Genomic DNA, 18,624 nt, shown 5'->3' with positions numbered 1-18,624 from the left:
GAAGGGGCAGTGGAATCTGTGCACATTTAAAGAACCAGGGTAGTCACCCTGGCAACAGCAAGCACCCACCCCAGAAACACCCTGAGAAGATTCCATCAAGTAGAGGCCCAAGGGCACTGCACCACTGAGTTATATGTGATGGAAAAGAATATCGAGTTTTACCTGTCACACTTGTTAGAGTAGGAGACTAGGAGACAGGGCTGAAAGCGGATGCGGAGGCTTGCAGATTGGGTGCAGGTGTTAAAGTAAAAACCTCAAGCAGAAGCTAACTACAGGGGCAGATAATTGCAGACAAGAACCAGCTTCAACTGGCTTGTCAGCTGTCTCTGACACCTTACATGAACTTTGGCCAATTACAATATCATTTACATTGAGATTTTAAAATTTCTTTGCTATTGAGATTGCTATGACAGTTCTAAAACCACCATATAAAATCTAAAAATGGGAATTACTACCCAATTTTTTAGTAAAAGTCAACCTGTTAGCCTTGAGTACTCCTCTCCTCAATTAGTAAGACCTCAAAAGACCAGAAACCACTTCCTCCCAGTGCAGCTGGTCTTTTCGAGCTTGCTGCTCTCTTCCTCTTGACAGAGTGTACTTTTGTTTTCAATAAAAAACAAAAATGAAAAAACTGTCTCTTGCTTGGCTTGCATGGTGCATTCTGAAATTTTCCCGATGATCACCAAGAACTTGGAAAAACTTCCACTCGGAAGCTGCTAACATCCTCACTGTTTTCTCCCAACTATTACTCTATAGAATTAGATTGGACCAGAGGGAAGCTGCCAAGTAAGAGTTTTGTTTTGTTTTCCCCTAGCAGCATTTTAATGATGGGTTTCCTTTAATGTCATTTTTAAGAAATAAGTCTACCAAAATATGAAATTTTTAAAAAAGAGTTCTCTAGGCCCACAAGATCAGTTCATTTTTTATTTTTTAATGAACATTTAAGATTCATATACAAAAGCTAACAGAGCCATAAGTCAATCATGAAATACATACATGGAAATAAAATGGAAAATAATTACAATGTCTCACCACTGAAGCACTACACGCTGGCTGCAGGGAGAGGTGGTCAACGTTTCGGAGACAGCGAACGTACAGGCCAAGTGTCGAGAATGTCATCACACATCTTTTCGTTTTCACGTCGCCTTTTCTTTCTTGGGTAGTGGGAGATGTGGGTGGGGTGGGAAATAAGTTTCTTTTCCAAAGGGAAAAAAAAAAAAGACTTTTTAAGTAGTTAAACTTTTCCCCGGGGAAATATTTTATCTGTTAATCTAACATACTATATATTTCTGTTATTAAATTTGTCTGTATAAATGTTTGCCTATTCTATTTCTTCATGTAAGATCATGCAGTACTTTTCTAATTTCAGAACAGTAAGAATTATCAAAGGCAATTCATTTTGTACATAAATGTCCAAGTTTCCTTGTAATGAAAAATGTGCTCTTTGTGATCTTTGTTTCTTGCAATAGTTGGTCAAGTAATAACCATGGAGCATTCCTAAAATATTTCTTTGCTGGGAAAATTTGTATGAAATGACACTGGAAGTATAGAAAACATCATTAGGTAACACTTGGAGCAGTTAAAAATAGACTTATCTTGTTTGTAAACTATCAATGTAAGATACTGAGTATCTGAGTGTCAATCATCGTCTCCTGGTTTTCTAGAAAGTTGTTTGCTTTATTTACCAATGTGACATCTTTGAAACATCTGAAGTAACATATAGAAACATCAAGGCAATATTAATTGTACATCTTATTAAACATGCAAAAATTTCCTGAAAGAGAGTGCCCAAACATGGAGAGGCCCTCTGAGCTCAAGCCCTCCGTGGTACAACTTTGCTGGGAGTATGGCTCTCTTTGAGTTTGGGAGCACGGTGGGTCACTTTGGAGAGGCAGCTCCTTTAATCACCGGCTCCCTATTCAAATATGTTGCCCAGTAAACTAAGTTGAAAGTGCCGAACAAGACTGGGAATACAATTCGGGACATTTTGTCGATCTTGCTGATGCTGTTGTAAGTCTTTTTGCTTTCAGAAGGCTTCTCCTCAGGTCTCACTGAGACTGAAGATGCATTAGTGGTCCCTGCTGGGGTCTGGTCCTTTGGGATGTTTGGGGCGTGGGTCATCTTCCCGGTCGTAAAAGCATTTGTTGATTTATTTAGGATGAGTTCACGTTCCTTTTTCTGCAACATATAAGAAGAATGTGAGGACGAGCCATCTGCAGGCAACTGTCAGCTCCCTTTCGAGTTCTAAAGGTGTATCTCCCAAAAGAGGTAAAGAAACACCTGCTTGGCCCTGGGATTCTCAGTCCAGAAGCCACTACCTTCTTGGTCTATAACCCCAGGCAGCCAGCAGACAGGAACCTGGCACAAGCAAGAGCCATTATTGATATGAATGTTTGACATTTCTCAAGAACCTAGGATAAACTTTTCTTATGCTGCAGAGCAGCCATCATTTCTTTAGCCTTGGAAGTCAACAAGACATGTGGATGTAAGGGAATCCCTAAGGAATGGCCGAGAATCGTCCATGCTGTTGCTAGTATCCTTTCCATTACTGAGTGGTATGTCTTTGTATGAATATACCCTCAGTTTCTTATCCTCCTCTTGATGGATACCTGGACTGTTTCCAGTCTTGACTATTATGGATTAAGTGGCTATGAACACCCTTGTATATATTTTTTGTGAATATTTTTTCCTTTTTCTTGGATATGAAATTCTAAAGTAGGCTAGATAATTTATGGTGGAAAAATTGGAATAGTGGGCACGCTTGCACTGGGGGACAGGAGCTGCCTGGGAGGAGGCACAGTGAACTGTCTGGAGGCTGGTGATGTTCTCTATCTTGACAGGGATTGTGTCACACGGGAGTACACGCTTGCCAACACTCAGCAAAGGTGCCCTTCAGACTCGTGCATTTTACGCTATGTAAATTTTGCTTCAAAAGAATAAAACAGTGTAACAATATTGAACTCTAGTTAATGATACACATGCTGACATTTATTGGGAAATGAAATTTATTTGATATGCATCAAAAAATAAGATGGACTGATGGATTGCTTGAGGATGGGTGTAGGGATGGATTGATAGAGGAGGAGATGACAGATGGATAGATGGGGATGACACAAGCTCAGCTAAGTGTGAATGGCAGACAGGCTTTCACTGTAAAATTCTTCCAATACTGCTGTATGTTCGAAAATTTGCACAATAAAACATCAGAATAAATTTTGTTTCATTACCAAAGTAATATAATCTCATTAAATAAAATTTGGAAAACACAGGATGGTAGAGTAAGGAAAATATATCAACCATTATAAATATGTAAAAGATAAAAAGCAGAAAGGCCAAGCAGGGAGCACAGGAGTGGGTGAAAACAGAGGTAGAGCAAGTACCAGGCAAGTACAAGGAGCATGAGGGACACCTGGGACACCTCGAGGGATGCTGATGGAGGCAGGCCATACCCCAGACACGTGATGGTGCTTTGTAATCCCCCCCTCACGTGAGCACTGACGATGGTCTGCCAGAAGACCAATAAACATGACCGACAGCTCTGAATGGTTCTCATCTCTGAGTGGAACCAGGGAGAGCCAGCACTTTGGAAGACATTGCTCTGCTGTGACAGCGTGTGTTTTTACTGCAGAGGGACGAGCAGCAGAACTCAAGATAGTCATGATGGTTGTGCTGGACACGGACGTGTGTCCTTTCCAGGAGGCATCTGCTGCCCCGCCATGGCAGCGTGGCCAGGGGTCAGCTCTTTCGGGGCAGCCTCAGCTGCAGAGGGCTGCCTGGCCCAAATCACGCCTTTCCGGGGGGAGCCGCCCGCGTCTGGTGGCCAGAAGGGCAGGAGTATAAAGTCCTGGCCACATCCCCTGATGCAGGGAAATGCCCAGGACATTTGCTCCAGAGCTCCCCAGCGGACTAGCCGAGGCTTTGCCAGACTTGCCTCATGGATTAACGTCTTCCTCTACCCAATCTTACCTCCTCCTCTTTCCTTTCCCAAATATTCACCCCTAAAAACTGCCCTGCCCCTCAAACCCTGACCCAGTGTTTGCTCCTGGAAATCCCAACATGGAACAGTGGTGAGCACTGTCTATTTTTTAAGTTCTCTCTACTTCCAAGAAACAGTTTACACGAGCAGGCTAACAGCAGGCTTGCGTTTCCATGCCCGCTGCCCGTGTCTGACGGTACGGCCTGCCTGCCCAAAGCCTGTGGACACTCCGATGCCTCCACCGCACGGAGCCTCTCTGGCAGCAGGGCTGGAATCCCCAGCACATCAGCCTTCTGGGGAATGACACACAGTCTTGACATTCCACAAGACTAACCAAGGCACATTGTTTATTCTAGAAAATCACCGCTAGCATGGGGTTAGACAACACACTTCACCACCCTGTCTCCTCCCTCCAGGTCTCCATTCAGATCTACAGCAACAGGGGGCTGAGTGAGGACACGGTGGCTGACAATCCTGGCCACATTTTCCACAACACCTGACAACATTTCAGGTCTTTCCATTTACCCCGGGCTTCGTGTTCCTCCTAGACCCACGGGCATGAGCCTGGCGACCTCAGTTCACACCATGGACTCCCAGGTCCCTGACTTCAGACTTGGCTATCTCCAGCCCACATGGTGTGGCTGTCTAAGACCCATGTGTTCGGCAAACTGGTACCTTCCAGCAATACAGGGCCAGGTGTTGGGAAGCCGCCTCTCCCCAGACTCCATTCTCTGTCTCCTGCCCTGACAAATACACTCTGTGGCTCCCTGGTCTGTACAGTCTGGAGACAGCCCGTTCCTACAAATGCTTCCCAGCTCACCACCCCCTTGACCACCCAGTGCAGTCAGATCACTCCTGTTCACCCTCCAGCCCCCTAAACGCACCCACACCTGAGGCTCCTGTTGTCCAGGCCTTTCCTCCAGCTTCCCCCACCTCCTTCCGCGAGGGGCCCAGAACGGGCCCTGTCAGGTCTTCTTCCAACCTGCCAAGCTGCACTTGGAAGTGGGAAGAGCCCCCGACTGAAACTAGAGCACAGGAGGGGACTCCTGGCACCTGGAAGTGGGAAGAGCCAGACGGGCCAGGTCAGGTCAGAACTTCTGACTTTTCCTGGGCAAGGAAGCAGCAGAGTCAAACGCTACGAGCAGGTGCGGAGCTGGCGATGGAACAGAACCAAGTGTCCTCACTGGAGCCAGAGCACGCTGGTTGTAGGCCCTGGCTGGGAGGTCAGGACAGAAACTTCCCTACTGCCTCCCAGGACTCCCTTCATGCTGAGTTTCCACGTATCCAGTCCAGCACAGATTAAGTTTTACTTTCAAGTCTGCCCTGCTGGCTCTGACCTGCTCTTCTCTCAGTACAGAAGATCAGCCGATTTGTTTTACGCACGCTGTAATTAGCAGTATATCACATACAGCTTTATTTCCTTTCTATGTACGTTGTTCTCATCTCCCCAAGGAAATGATGCCGCTTGGAATCTTGTGCAACTGTTTGTCTCCAAATGTTCTGAAGATTTAGGAACAAATCACCCTTTAAATACGCAATGATTAATTGCTTTGAACAAAGCAGTATTTTCCACAACAATTTATGTGCATGGTGCAGAGGAGTCAAACCACTTAGTCAGCGGCCCTGGCCATGCTCTGCTGACGCGCCACTGCCATTAAGTTGAGTGCCCTCTCCACGACCTGAATGCCACCTTGAAGAGGACACACTGCGTGGTGAAGTGGTATAAAAATGAGCAGAAGAACAGACTGCACAATTAAAAACTGGACAAGTCGTCCCTGATGAGGCAGGAGTTACTTCTGCAAAAATATCAACAATAGGCTTGAATATAAACAAGCCCAAGCCATTCATGTCACATCAGACCTTTCGCTCAAATGAAATGGGTGATTCAAAATAAATTAGAAAAGTGCCCCTGTGTAAGTAAGGTGTCTTATGGACCTTGGATATGATGGAAGGGACGAATGGGGGCTCGTGGGGGTGGGCAGAACCGATGCCTGGGCTCATACTGGGACATGGGATGAAGCACATCTTCTCAGTCAAGAAAGGAGAGGGAGGAAAACCAGGTCAGTACCTTGATCTTGGCGGCTTCCAAGGCCTTTTTGCCATCCCAGGCCCAGCCCCTCTTGGTGAAGTAGTTGACGGTGGCGAACTCGATCAGCGCGGAGAAGACAAAGGCGTAGCACACGGCTATGAACCAGTCCATGGCGGTGGCGTAGGCGACTTTGGGCAGAGAGTTCCGGGCACTGATGCTGAGGGTGGTCATGGTCAGCACTGTGGTGACCCCTGCAGGCCAGAGGGGTGGGTGGGGAAGGCAACGTGGTCAGTGCCAGCGCCGGGACCCAGAGCAGCACCCCCGGGCATGACAAGCAGAGACGTGAGAGAAACTGGTCATTTTAACCCCAGCTGGCACCTTCATCTTTACTGTGTGTATAACATTCAACACAGTCACAGCATTTAAGAAATTGCTTATTTGATTTATCCCAATTGTCTCCTTCTTCTGGAACATGAGCTGAGGAGGGCAGGGAGCTGGGTGTGACTGTGGTCCTGATGACCAAACCGGGCAAATACCTGGTGCACAACCCAGACACGCTGAGCGAGCGGTGTGTCTCTGTGTCTCTGTGGCAAGATCAGTGGGGAATGGGAGCCCCATTCACACTGCAGCTGGTAAAGCGCTTCACAGCTGCTGTGCGCTTTGTAAGTAGTGGGCGCCCCGCAAACAAAAGGGACAGGCTTTCTGTCACCAGGACTAACCCAACCTGCAGACTTGCAGGAGCCAGAGTGCAGCAGGAGCACTGCATACAAATCTCAGTCTGGGTGCTTAACCCCCAAAGAGGGCACAATGTCCCCTGTAGACTGCTTGCAAGGTGCCTGTGGCCTCAGGGGAAACTCTACAGTGACCACGCAGTGAGGCTGGATCCCTTGGAAGGGGCACTCCTTTAGGACTGGCAGGTTTATGCTCTGATCTGAGCCACCTTCAGGACGGTGGTCTCATTATCCCCATTTTGCAGGTAGGGACCCTGAAGATTCAAAAAGTATTTAGCAATGTGCCCACATTTGCCAGCTGGTGAATGAGACAACCCATCTTCAGACCCAGGTCTGCTGCACTCTTGCAGTCCCTGCAGCCTGCACGTGCTCATCCAGCCTTCCTCCTCAAGGCAGTTGTCTGCGTGTGCACACACCTATGTGGGGGGGATGTGGGTGTAACACACCTGCTATCAGTCAAATTGTGCCCCACCCCACCCTGCCAACCATTCACATGTTGAAGTCTTAATCTCCAGCCCTGCAGACTATGACTTTATTTGGAAATACAGTGTTTACAGAGGTAATCAAGTTAAATGAGGTCATGACGGTGGGTCCTAATCAAGTATAACCAGCGTCCTTATAAGAAAGGGAGATTTGGACACAGACACTCACAGGGAGAAGGCCACGTGAACACTGCAGTTACGCTGCCGCAAGCCGAGGAGCTACCGGAGCCTGAGAGTAGGAAAGAGCCCTGAAACAGCTCCTTCCCTTACAGTCCTCAGAAGGGGCCAACCCCGCTGACACCTTGATCTCAGACTTGCAGCCTCCAGAACTGTGAGACAATACGTTTCTGCTGTTTAAGCCCCAATCTGTAGTACTTTGTGACAGTTGCCCTGGAAACTAGCATAGCGCCACAGGAGCTAACATTGCTGGCAGTCACAGCAGCCAACAGTTTTCATTCAATGCCATCCTCCAGAGGTATTTACATATACTCAAGGAACAGGGTACCCTGCATGGAATTAATGCTTAATGAGAGATAGGCATCTTTGATTTTTCTCAGAAATCTAGTTAATCATTGGGCTGGGGGGAAGTGTTCTATGCACGACCTCGAACAAGTCTCTTGTGTCTTCTTGGGCCTTTAACATCCTAATGTGCACTGGTAATCTCTGAAAGGAAGTGGTCTTTAATAGACAACATTCTTCCTGCTTGTGTTCCCTGCCAGCCTACTAAGTTGTCCCTAAAGAGTTCATCACGTACATTAGTTTGGGGAGCACTGCCTGACCACGAGCCACCCTCCACACTTCTGAAACAACGCTGAGCTCAGACAGGCCTCGCCAGTGAAGCTGGACACATGGCTGGAAGTGAGGTGGGAGTGCCCCTGTGCCACTCACTCGTAAACTCCCCGGGCTCTTGGCTTCCTGCACACTGTGGGAGCATCAGGATAAAATGCATGCTCACTTTTTTCTCCTTTGAAAATCAAACTGCAATAGCAAGTGCTAACGTGTGAATCATACCTTACAGTTTAGAAAGATGTGAGAGTCCATGATCACAACAGACCTGCAAAGCTTCCTTTAGTATCGCTTCTTGAATTGGAGGAAAATGAGCTTCACGGTAAGAGTCAGCCACTCAACTATGTCAGCTGTGCCAAGGTACCTCCTGGGCTAGCTCTTTCTAAACTTAATCTATGCCTTAGAGATGTAAAATGATGTTGTTCTAGATTCTCGCCACATATGTTTAATTTTTTACTATTGTATAACATTGATTGTGACTTGGTAGTTAATTTTAAGGTGGCATTCACATTTCAAAGAAAACTGCCCAATAACTTATAAAGTCGTACTTTATGAGAACTGAGAAAATGCTACAGGTTGTGTATTCCAAAATCCAAAACCCAAAATGCCCCAAAATCCAAAACTTTTTGAGCCCTGACATGATGCTCAAAGGAAATGCTCATCAGAGCTCATTTTGGATTTTTGAATTAGGGATGCTCAGTCAGTATAATACAAATATTCCAAACCCCCCCAAAATCCAAAACCGAAAACACTTTTTGTCCTGAGCATTTTTAATAAGGGCTACTCAACCTGTATAGCAAAATCTCACGTAAAACAGATGCATGCTGGCAGTTTCAAACCTCACAAAAAGCCTTTTCAAATAGGAAATGACTATCAAATAGACCATGCATTATTCCCTGAACCCTCCTTTAGAAACAAATTCTAAATCCTAATCCTCAACATTAAATTCTTAACTCACTGGTCAATTTGTTTCCCAGGTCACACAACAGAGAAGCTAACACTGGTTTTCTGGCATTGGTTGCTGTTGCTTTAGGTAAGGGTAGGTCGTTAGTGTCTGTCACCAATTACAAGTGTCCAGGTCTGGCTTGGGGAAACTCACCAAAAACTGTCCTGGCTGGGACTGATTCCCGGTTCAGCCAAAAGGACACCTGCGATAAGATCACGGTCATTATGCAGGGAAGGTAGGTCTGGATGACAAAGTACCCAATCTTCCTTTTCAGGTGGAAATGAGCCGTCATGATTGTGTATTCACCTGCAAATGAGAAAATTAACACCCCTCAGTCGCCTTCAGTCTCTGCACTCAGGCCACTGGTTCCTGCTGGCTGGGTCAGAGGAGTTCCCTGGGAGCCTCCTTTCACTCCTCTTTCAAGTCCACGAGGGTTTCCTTGTATTATTTGGGTTAAGGAGAGGACAGAGGAGGATGCATGAATTTCTTAGTGGTCGTTTTTTTTTTTTTTTTTTTTTTTTTTTTTTTTTTTTTTTTTGAGACAGAGTCTCACTTTGTTGCCCGGGCTAGAGTGAGTGCCATGGCGTCAGCCTAGCTCACAGCAACCTCAAACTCCTGGGCTCAAGCTATCCTACTGCCTCAGCCTCCCGAGTAGCTGGGACTACAGGCATGCGCCACCATGCCTGGCTAATTTTTTCTATATATATTTTTAGTTGGCCAGATAATTTCTTTCTATTTTTAGTAGAGATGGGGTCTCGCTCTTGCTCAGGCTGGTCTCGAACTCCTGACCTCGAGCGATCCACCCGCCTCGGCCTCCCAGAGTGCTAGGATTACAGGCGTGAGCCACCGCGCCCGGCCCGTTTTATAAGTAAGTCTTTTGACCCTGGTCTCTGAAGAGCGTTTGACAGATGCTCTTCCTGGGGAAAATCAGATTCGTGTGTTTCACTAATCTCCGGTCACAATCTGTGCCTTTCTCCCACCGCCTCCTTGCCCGCTGCTGCAATCAGGATTTCAGGATTTAGGCTCCCCAGATGTAACTGGGGACATCACAGAATCCTGCTGTGGGGGCACAGATTCCTTCCTAGTTCCCAGCCTGGGAGGCTCCAGGGAGGTGGGACGACCACCCTCCCACAGGCTCTGTGCTGGCCCGGCTGGCTGGAGGGTGAGGAACAGCAGCTCAGGGGGCCACGGATCCTGGCAGCTCATCCCTTCTGCCACCTACCAAAGACAGGTGTCGTCTGCTCGCTGAAATCGGGGGCATTTCCTTGGCGATGCCCCAGTGCCTTCTCTGGATTTGCCTGGCTATGTGGGAGGCTAGAGGGGACCTCCCGTTCTTTGCTGAGAATGATGCCGTCCTGATGGTTAACTGGTAAGGAGCTGAGGTGGGGGCAGGGGTCAGAGGGTGAGTGTGGCCCGCTGGGCCAGCGTCTCCTGGCTACTGGGATTTGCATCCCCCTGGGGAGATGGGAAGTGTGCTTGGGGAAGTGGAGACAGAGCTGAACTGAGTTGCAAGGAGGGGATGGTGTGGCTGGGGAGCCGTGTTGCATTGTGAACGTGGGGAGAATGGTTGTGGGGGCTCCACTAAAGCAGGCCCCAGGTGAGGGCTCAGGCTCACCTATTAGGGGAGTGGTCTGTGGTGCGTGGACAGAGTGCTGGGACACTGGAGCTGATGACATAGCTGCAGTGCTTGCTGCTGTAATGGAGGCCATAGCTTGGCAAGGCCAGCTGCAGGTGCTTCCTTGAGCCTTTGCTCATAACACATCTTATGTCTAAGGAACCATAAAAATGAGATGTTCCTTATGGAAAAGGAGCCAAAATTCTGAGTATGGCCTGACACAGGCCTGCAGCAGTAGGGTGCGCTTTCCCACAGCCCAGGCGGGGGAGGGCTGCCGAGGGGCAGAGTCGCCTCACACATGGGAGAAACAAGGACAAGAGAAGGGCAAGGGAGAAGTTTAGCAGCCAGGACTGGATCTTTGCTGAAGATCCAGTTCTGCCTACTCCCTAACGCTGGAGGAGGTGAAGTGTGGTTTATTTCTTTACAAGTAGGATTTGAAATCACTCTCCTAATTCTTTTGGTGGTGGTGGTTCTTTTCATTTTGTTTCATTTTTGAGTTGTGGGTAGCAACATCTGGTATTGTAGAAAAAAAAAAAAGACTGCCTTTTTAGAATGCAAATAGGAGTAGAAACCCCAGTTATAAATTTTTAAATAACTGTGTGAAACAACTGCAAACCGCAGCATCCTCCCTTAGCCCACTATTCTCCACCCCAAACTTCTGCCATGCCACCGTTCACTCATTCCTGTGAAATCAGCCCGTCTCCTCGGCCCTTCCCTTTAGTGTGGTAACCAAACGGTGCTGCTGTCCTCCCAGGCTCTCACGTCCCCAGGGGATGCCTAGCGCAGGGCCTGTGCATGCACAGCAGATGCACAAAATTTGTGGTTTGCTCCTGCCAGCTGCAAGGGTGGATAGTGCCAATGGCCCACGATGCCCACCAGCACTCCCCTAGGATGTCCTCTGAGGCTTAGGGCTCATTCTGGGATCAGAGCTCCCTCCATCTCTTTAGGCTTTTCTCCTCTGCTATGCAAACTCTTTGGAGCCCTGAAGTACCCCCTCTGCCCCCAGCACCCCCAGCTCATAGCTCTGCCTTGTGACCTTGACCAGGAAGGCTGGGCCTGCCGCAACTCAGAAGCACCCAACCAGATAACTTGCAGGCTCAGCGGGTGGAAGGCACCTGCTCCTCTGGACTCCCCACCCACTCTGTATCAGAGCGAGCCAGGCTGGGGTTGCCCTGCATTGCCCCTGCAGGGCTCAGCCCTGCCCCAGCACTCGGGAGTGACAGGGTCTGCTTCCTTCTTGGTTCCCCTCTGCTTGTCTTTGTACGCTGCTTGGCTGTGCTTTTCCACATTCACCCCCAAGGAAATACCCTCTGTGATGTTCAAGGTGGAGGTAGGGGGGCAGACAACTTGGAGCATTTGCAGGAAGGTGCCTCCCTTTCCTGCAGAGACCACTCACATGTTCCGGTGCCCAGGGCAGGGGAGTGTTATTTATATAAGCAGGTCCATGTGGCCTTCGAGCAGGGCCTGCTCACACAGGAGCAAATGCACCACAGATTAATGCCTGGAATCACCCTTAATGCCATGGCTCCCACAGCTGGTGCTTCTGTGAGCAGCTGCAGGGAGGGGCTGGCGGGAGGACTCCCTTCTGCCAGCACTCACACAGCTGTCACAAAGGAGACACTGGTGGCCAGGATGGGTGTGCGAGGCTGGTGCCCCCTCCCATGTGGCCCGTGCAGGGTGGTGCCGGGAGCAGGTATGCTGTCCTGAGTGTACCTGGCAGCACAGCCCACACTTGGCTCCCACCTGTGCTGGTGCTGATGTTTTCCGTGCCCACTGTCTGCCCCATCAGGTGGTACTGGTTCAGTCTGGAGCCGTCCTCTGCCACCACCACAGACTTGGTGGAGCCGTTGGTCCAGACGTACACGACCTCGGAGTTAGGGTACGCATCTGTGTGAGAAAGGGCAGAAAGTGGTATAAGCATGGACTCATTCCCAGCCTGGAAAACACAAAGATGTTTACTAAAGGAGCAAGAGAGAGGGTAGGGAAGTTGGCACTGGCTAGGTCAGCAAGATTCCAGGAGGGCCCTGCTTCTGGTGGAAGAGCGGTGGTTCGGGTGCTGACATGTTGGAGGCAGGCCCACGGAGGCTCTGCCCAGGGCGCTGAGAAGGCTGTGACTGTATAAGGCCGTGGTTCATGGGATGGTTCACCGCATGCAGAGGTCACCAGAGACGTGGGCTGGGAGGTCACTGGACAGAGTGTGCGTAAAGAAAAGAAGAGAATGGGGCAGGGCCTCCCAGGGTACTGCAGGGGCTAGAGCTTGAAAGGATGAGGAAGCAATGGCAGAGCAGTGGGGCTGTGTCACAGGCTGCAGACCATGCTGAGGGGTGGCCACGGGATCTAACAAGGCCACCTAGGCAAGAGCACCTGGGCAGGAGCTTGCGTGTTCCAGCTGTTTCTTCAGGCCCCAAAGGTGAACAGCAAACCTGACCCAGGATCCAGCCTTGCAACACTTTCACAACAAGGCTGTACGCTTTCACTCCCAGCTACTCCAGCAAAGCACAACTCCAACTGTACATTGGACAGAACTGTGTGCTGTCACGGGTGAGAAACCCAGAGGTGTCTCAGGAGCCGGGGATGAGCTGGAGAGAGGGCTACGGGGCAGCCTCCCTGAGCAGGACGTGTGCTCCGGACCTGCAGTGAGAGTGAGGGTGGGCCGCTGCCGTCCTGCCGGGTCTCACAGGGAAAACCGTGTCCTTCTAGCAGAGGTCTCGACGGGGAGAGGCCAGGAGAAGGGTCTCTTCAATGATACACTGCAAAGTGCGGATGTTTCTTTGCTAATGCACATGGTTACCCTCCTTCCTGCTTTAGGTGCAAACAAGTCCTCACAGCAGTTGAAAAAGTAACAAAACACAGGCATGGCAAAGACAAGGGCCTCCCTGTGCAGGACTCACCAAAAGCTCACCTTCCTCCCTTCCCTGGGCAGGATTCTGAATTTGATGCTCTGTAGTTTTACGTTACAGACAGGAGTCACTAAAGAATATATCGTTCCGCTCTGCCAATTTTTTTTTCTGTGAAATCTGTTCACGTTTTCTCTACCTATTCGATTCATATGTTTTCTTTACAGATTCTGATACACATATTTTTTGCTATACATGTTGGAAATATATTCTTAAGTGTGTAGCTATTTTACTTTGTTCATGATGTTTTTGGGGAGGAACATAAGTATTAACTTTAATGTAATTAAATTTAGCAAACTTTTTAATTTATAATTTACTCTTCCAGCACCTTATTTCAAAAGCACTCCCTCTCCCTCACTCTCTCATTACACATGAATTATAAAAGTTTTAAGATGTCTTTCACAGTTGTGGCTTTAATCCCCTGGAGTTGACGTGTGTATATATTTCTGTATTTAAGTTTGCAATGCTGTTTTTTCCACGTGGCATCATGGTGTGACCACACCGTTACCAGGCTGTCCATCCCACCCACTCACGTGCAGGGCCCGCCTGCTCTGCCAGGGGAGCGTCCTGAACCCGCTTTCTCTCCCCCTGGCCTGTGTTCTGCTCCCCTTCTCTATCGCTGTTTCAACCTCAGCTGCTGTAATTACACAGACCCCAAAAGTGCACTGAGAGACGGAAGGGTGAGGCTCCCCCCTTTTCTTCTTCAGGGGGTCCTGGCTGTGCTTGGCCCTTTGTTCATCATATACATGTTAGAATCAGCTTGTCAGGATTCATTGGGAAAAAATAACCCTCATGAGATTTATATTGGAACTGAATTGGATCTATAGATTATAGGTAATAGACTGGGGAGAAGTGACATCTTCAGGAGAGCTGTACAATTTCTGTGTAATAACCGTGCATGTCTTTGGCTAGATGTTCTCTGCCTAGATGTGTGATGCTCAACACTCTTCTGGTAACGAGCACGCCCTGTCCTGTCCCAGGACGACAGCCATGAGAGAGGCTGACTGAGAGGCTGCCGGGCTAGAGAGGGTCAGACAGTGGGCACAGAATCGGGGATATTATCCTGACGCTGATCTGCACAGGAGCGAGACACTAAATAGAAGCGAGCAGGGCAGCCCCGCAAGGGCAGCTGGTGGGCTCCCGCAGATGCCATGCTTGGCTGCAGGGGGTGCCGAGTGGTATTCTGGTCAAGGGTTTTTTTTAACTAGTATGATCTTCTGTCTGCAAGTTTTAGGTGTCATAGAAGTGTGTTTTCACTTGGACAGCACTGGAGTTCTCCCGATATAAGTGTATTCCGTCGTCATTTCCCTTCTCCACCGGGCAGCCGCGCAGCTCAACCTGGTGGGGGACGCTACTCTCCGCCTTGGCAAGAGGCTGCCTAAACGTCTCCTCGCGGCACCTCTGAGCATTTCCCACAACTCTGCTGGCTCCCTGAGCTCCACATGAATGACAGTGAGGTTCTGTCTTTTTCCTATGATGTAAACGTTGCAGAGCCCTGAATAATGAAGGGCCGTGGCACTCAGACATGAATTTGAGTGGAGCAGCCAGGCTGGATTCTGGCCAGGCCATGAGAGTGAGACAGGAGATGGTAATGAGGCAGCGTCCTCCGGGCGGGGCAAGCCCCTGCTTCCTGCTGTCCTCATCCTGGCTCAGGGAGGTCTGTTCCTGTCATCCTGAGCATGTCTTCTGTATTCTCTCCCCAGTTCATCTGCCTCATCTGGGGACGACTGCACTGTGCAGCTAGTCTCCCGCGGTGGCCAGTCACAGGGAGGGGGCTGTAGGTGTCCCCAGCCCACAGGAGAACTGTGAGTCTGACCCCTGGCTTAGAGAAGTCAGGGGGCCCCCAAGCTCCTTGCGAGGTGTGAGCAGGTTGGGAAACATGAACCCAGAGGCTCACAAAGGAGCCCAGGTGCTGGTGACTGAGGGCAGCCCTGGGAGTCAGGAGGCACCTGGGCAGGCAGACATTCGTCTACAGGAGCGCAGCACACGGGAAAATGCCTCCCATGTGAGCTCACTGCTCAATGCCAAATGTGCTCATGGAAGAAGGGGAAGTGGGGGGAGGACCTCACCCACAGGTGAGAGGCAGAACCTCAGGACCCAGGCTACTCTCAGGAGGGATAGAGGTCTGGGGTGAGGGTGCCTGCTCTGAAGGCCAGGAGGGAGGCTGAGTGAGGACAAGAGGAGGCAGACGGGAGTCGTGGAGCCTGGAAGCCGCAGAGGCGGGCGTGAAGGCTGGGCCCACGAGCCTGCAGGGCAGGGACCTCACCCGTGTGCCCTCCTGACTGACGGACTGTTCTTCCCTTCCACAGCAGGGTTGGGGATGGCACACAGTCCCCGGCAGGGCGGCTCCTCCTGGGCTCTGAGGCTGAGTGGCATATGACCAGGGACACATGCCTGAGTGCTGCCAGCAGGGGGACTGCAGGGATGGCCAGCTGCGGCAGAGGCCAGCTCTGTTACAGGCCGCCTTGCTGGGTCTGCATCCCCCAAACCCTTTTCTCAATTGTTGGGGGACAGGGGTGGGATGACTTATCTTACTGTAAGGAGGATCCAATAAAATAATAATCATAAGTAGACAAAAGTTACTTAAAATCACAGAGTGCCTATGATTCATCATCATAACTTATACAATCTTGCTTTTCAAACTGCTAGTGAGTATTAAATGGCCTATTGATAGTGATGATGTTAATAACATTAATAAAACAACAGCAAGAGGCAGCGTGGGCTGTGGCACGTCAGTCTGACATCGCCGGGTTCTGCTCTCTTCATCAGCAAGGGTGGGGATAAAAGACCTCTCATGTCCATTCCAGCTCGGCCATTAGCAACCAACCCTAAATCCTTCTCTCCACGTCAGCGTGGTGGCATTCAATCTTTGAACTGGGACAACAGTAAACGAGGCAATCAGGTCTGCCGTGACATCATTTGCATGATTTAGAGCTCTGGAAAACATAAGGCTCGCCCTCCCCTGACCATGCATCGGCAGAGCCAGCAAGACTGCTGGAAACATTTTCATTCACAGCCGACTTGGGCATTCATCACTGGGCTCCTCCAGGCTGCTGCCCCAGGCTGACCCTGTCTGTCCTCTCCTAACCTCGCAAATCCTGGCCGGGAGGTGGCAATAGCACATGTTTGCAAGGCCTTTCAGAAGCCACGGGTTTCTATGAAAGAAATAAGGCAGCATGACCCTGACTTCACTACCAGAGTGACCTTAAACAACCTCTTTGAGCTCTAAGCCTCTACTTCCCCATCTGTAGATTGGGGAAAATAGCACGTGTCTCCTAGGATTGCTGTGAGGACAAAGCGTATATGGTAAAGTCAGGTATTTATCATACACCTGATGCACACAGTAGGTGCTTCGTAAATAGTGGCGAGAGTGACCATAACCATATGTTAGGAAAGATTTTTGCTTGGTATCAAATCCATTCTTAAGAAAAGATTTTTCTACCTGAATTTACTTTCTAATTGTTGGTCAAAAGCAAACCCAATTTGTGAGGACTCTGGTCAGCCTTATCTGACAGGCTGCCTGGGGACACTCAGGAGCTGCCAGTAACCAGGTAGGACATCTGTGTTGCTCTTGCATTCATTGCCTGTGACGCTGAGGAAATACAGATTAGAATGTAGCAGGTCACTGGGATTTTTGTGATTTGAAAATGTGCAGGATTTGAGTTCTCCAAACCCCTACCTCTAGCCTTCCCCTCTCTTACAAAACTGAGGTGGGAATGAGCAGAGTAACTGCATTGCAAGACCTTGTCATACAAACCCTGTGTGACCTTCTGCAGTCTCCTGAGCTGAAAACCAAGTCAACACCTGACACACCGACAGCACAAGATAGATAAGAAAACACGGCAAACACAAACACACACAGATACGCTATCTCTAATGAACTACTGGATACCCAATATCCCTGCTTTAAATTCAACAGGTAAAAATGAGATCAGTGGGGTTTGGCCACACCCTTTTCCTTGTCCAGAAGCAACTGAGAGATAAGAGAACTACTGGAAGATGGGGATGAAGAGATGACACATCTGCCTGGTACCAAGGAAGCTACGCCCCATCGCTGCCCACAGTCCAGTCCTTGAGAAGTCATGGGGGTTGCTGCCGTGCCTGGTCTGAGAGGGAAAGAGTCAGAGACAATGTGCTCTCCGTGTTCCTGGACTTCAGTGGGACTGGATCAGAAAAGAAGGAAAAGAACCTCCACTGTGCAGAGAGGAGAGGGAAGCAGGGCAGCAGGCTGGGCATGTTTAGGAGGAGATCTCTCACATAATTTCCTACCCCCTCATAAATTGATTCACTTTTTTACCATCAAACCAGCAGCTCCTTCCAATTATTTCCAATCTCCTTATGGAAAACAGTAACTTCCGAGTCACCTGGTTCTTTTTTTTCTTTTAAGAGACAGGGTCCCACCTTGTCACCAGGATGGAGTGCAGTGGCATGAACATAGATCATTGTAACGTCAAAGTCCAGGCCACAGGCGATCCTCCCGCCTTGGCCTCCCAAAGCACTGGGATTATAGGCATGACCACCACATGCAGCCTCACCTGGTCTTAAAATCGTGGTGTTGTTTTTGAATTCTTCCCCCTTTCATCCTATATACCCACGTTTCACATCTGGCCTCCACCGTGCTCTCTTCACTTCTCACTGCTTCACGGGAATGCCCAGCTTTTGGTTTCAGCTCCATGAATAGCGATTTCAGCACGTCCTTCCTTTGCTCAGTGAACATCACCCGCTCTGCCTGCCACTTTGACACGGTCCTGGTTAAGGCTGCTCCTGTTTAGGCTGTGATGTCATCCTGCCATTTCCCCAGCGAGGCTTCTCTTATTGCTCATCACCTCAACCGAGTGACTGGTGGTTATCTGTGTTTTGCCCTCACATCCGTTATGCCTCTTTCTAGCCAAGTCCTGCCATGGCCAGTTCTTAACCTGATCCCCAAGATGAGTTTTCCTGCCTGTGAATTCCAAATGACTTCCAGCTAAAGGAAGGTTTTTAACCCAATTATCTAAATGTGTCCACCATCCGTCAGGCACCTTGGCAGCAGATCACGTTCATGCTTCTGAGCTGCTCACTGCACCAAGCAGAGTGCTGAATGCTCAACACACCCACTCCTGACTGAATGTTTGTATCCTTCCCAAAATTTGTGTGTTGAAAACTAAAGTCAAACAGGACAG

General features: G+C 49.3%; 1 protein-coding gene across 2 annotated transcripts in view; it reads right to left on the bottom strand.

Annotated features, from left to right (window-relative positions):
* Positions 1–908: 908 nt before the first annotated feature.
* The window catches only part of GABRA5 (gamma-aminobutyric acid type A receptor subunit alpha5), a 70,192-nt gene continuing 52,476 nt past the window's right edge, over positions 909–18,624 (bottom strand). For both annotated transcript variants that reach the window (XM_045561813.1, XM_045561812.1), the window contains exons 8-11: positions 12,309–12,452; positions 9,104–9,256; positions 6,045–6,256; positions 909–2,178 (exon numbers count right to left, since the gene is read on the bottom strand). In XM_045561813.1, coding sequence (XP_045417769.1) covers positions 1,879–2,178; positions 6,045–6,256; positions 9,104–9,256; positions 12,309–12,452 — 809 coding nt within the window. In that variant the 3' untranslated portion in view covers positions 909–1,878. The remainder of the gene's footprint in view (positions 2,179–6,044; positions 6,257–9,103; positions 9,257–12,308; positions 12,453–18,624) is intronic.

This window comes from Lemur catta, chromosome 9, assembly GCF_020740605.2.
Source record: "Lemur catta isolate mLemCat1 chromosome 9, mLemCat1.pri, whole genome shotgun sequence".
Lineage (NCBI taxonomy): Eukaryota > Metazoa > Chordata > Mammalia > Primates > Lemuridae > Lemur > Lemur catta.
Note: the sequence above shows the minus strand (reverse complement) of the source record. Positions and strands in the feature narration are given on the sequence as shown.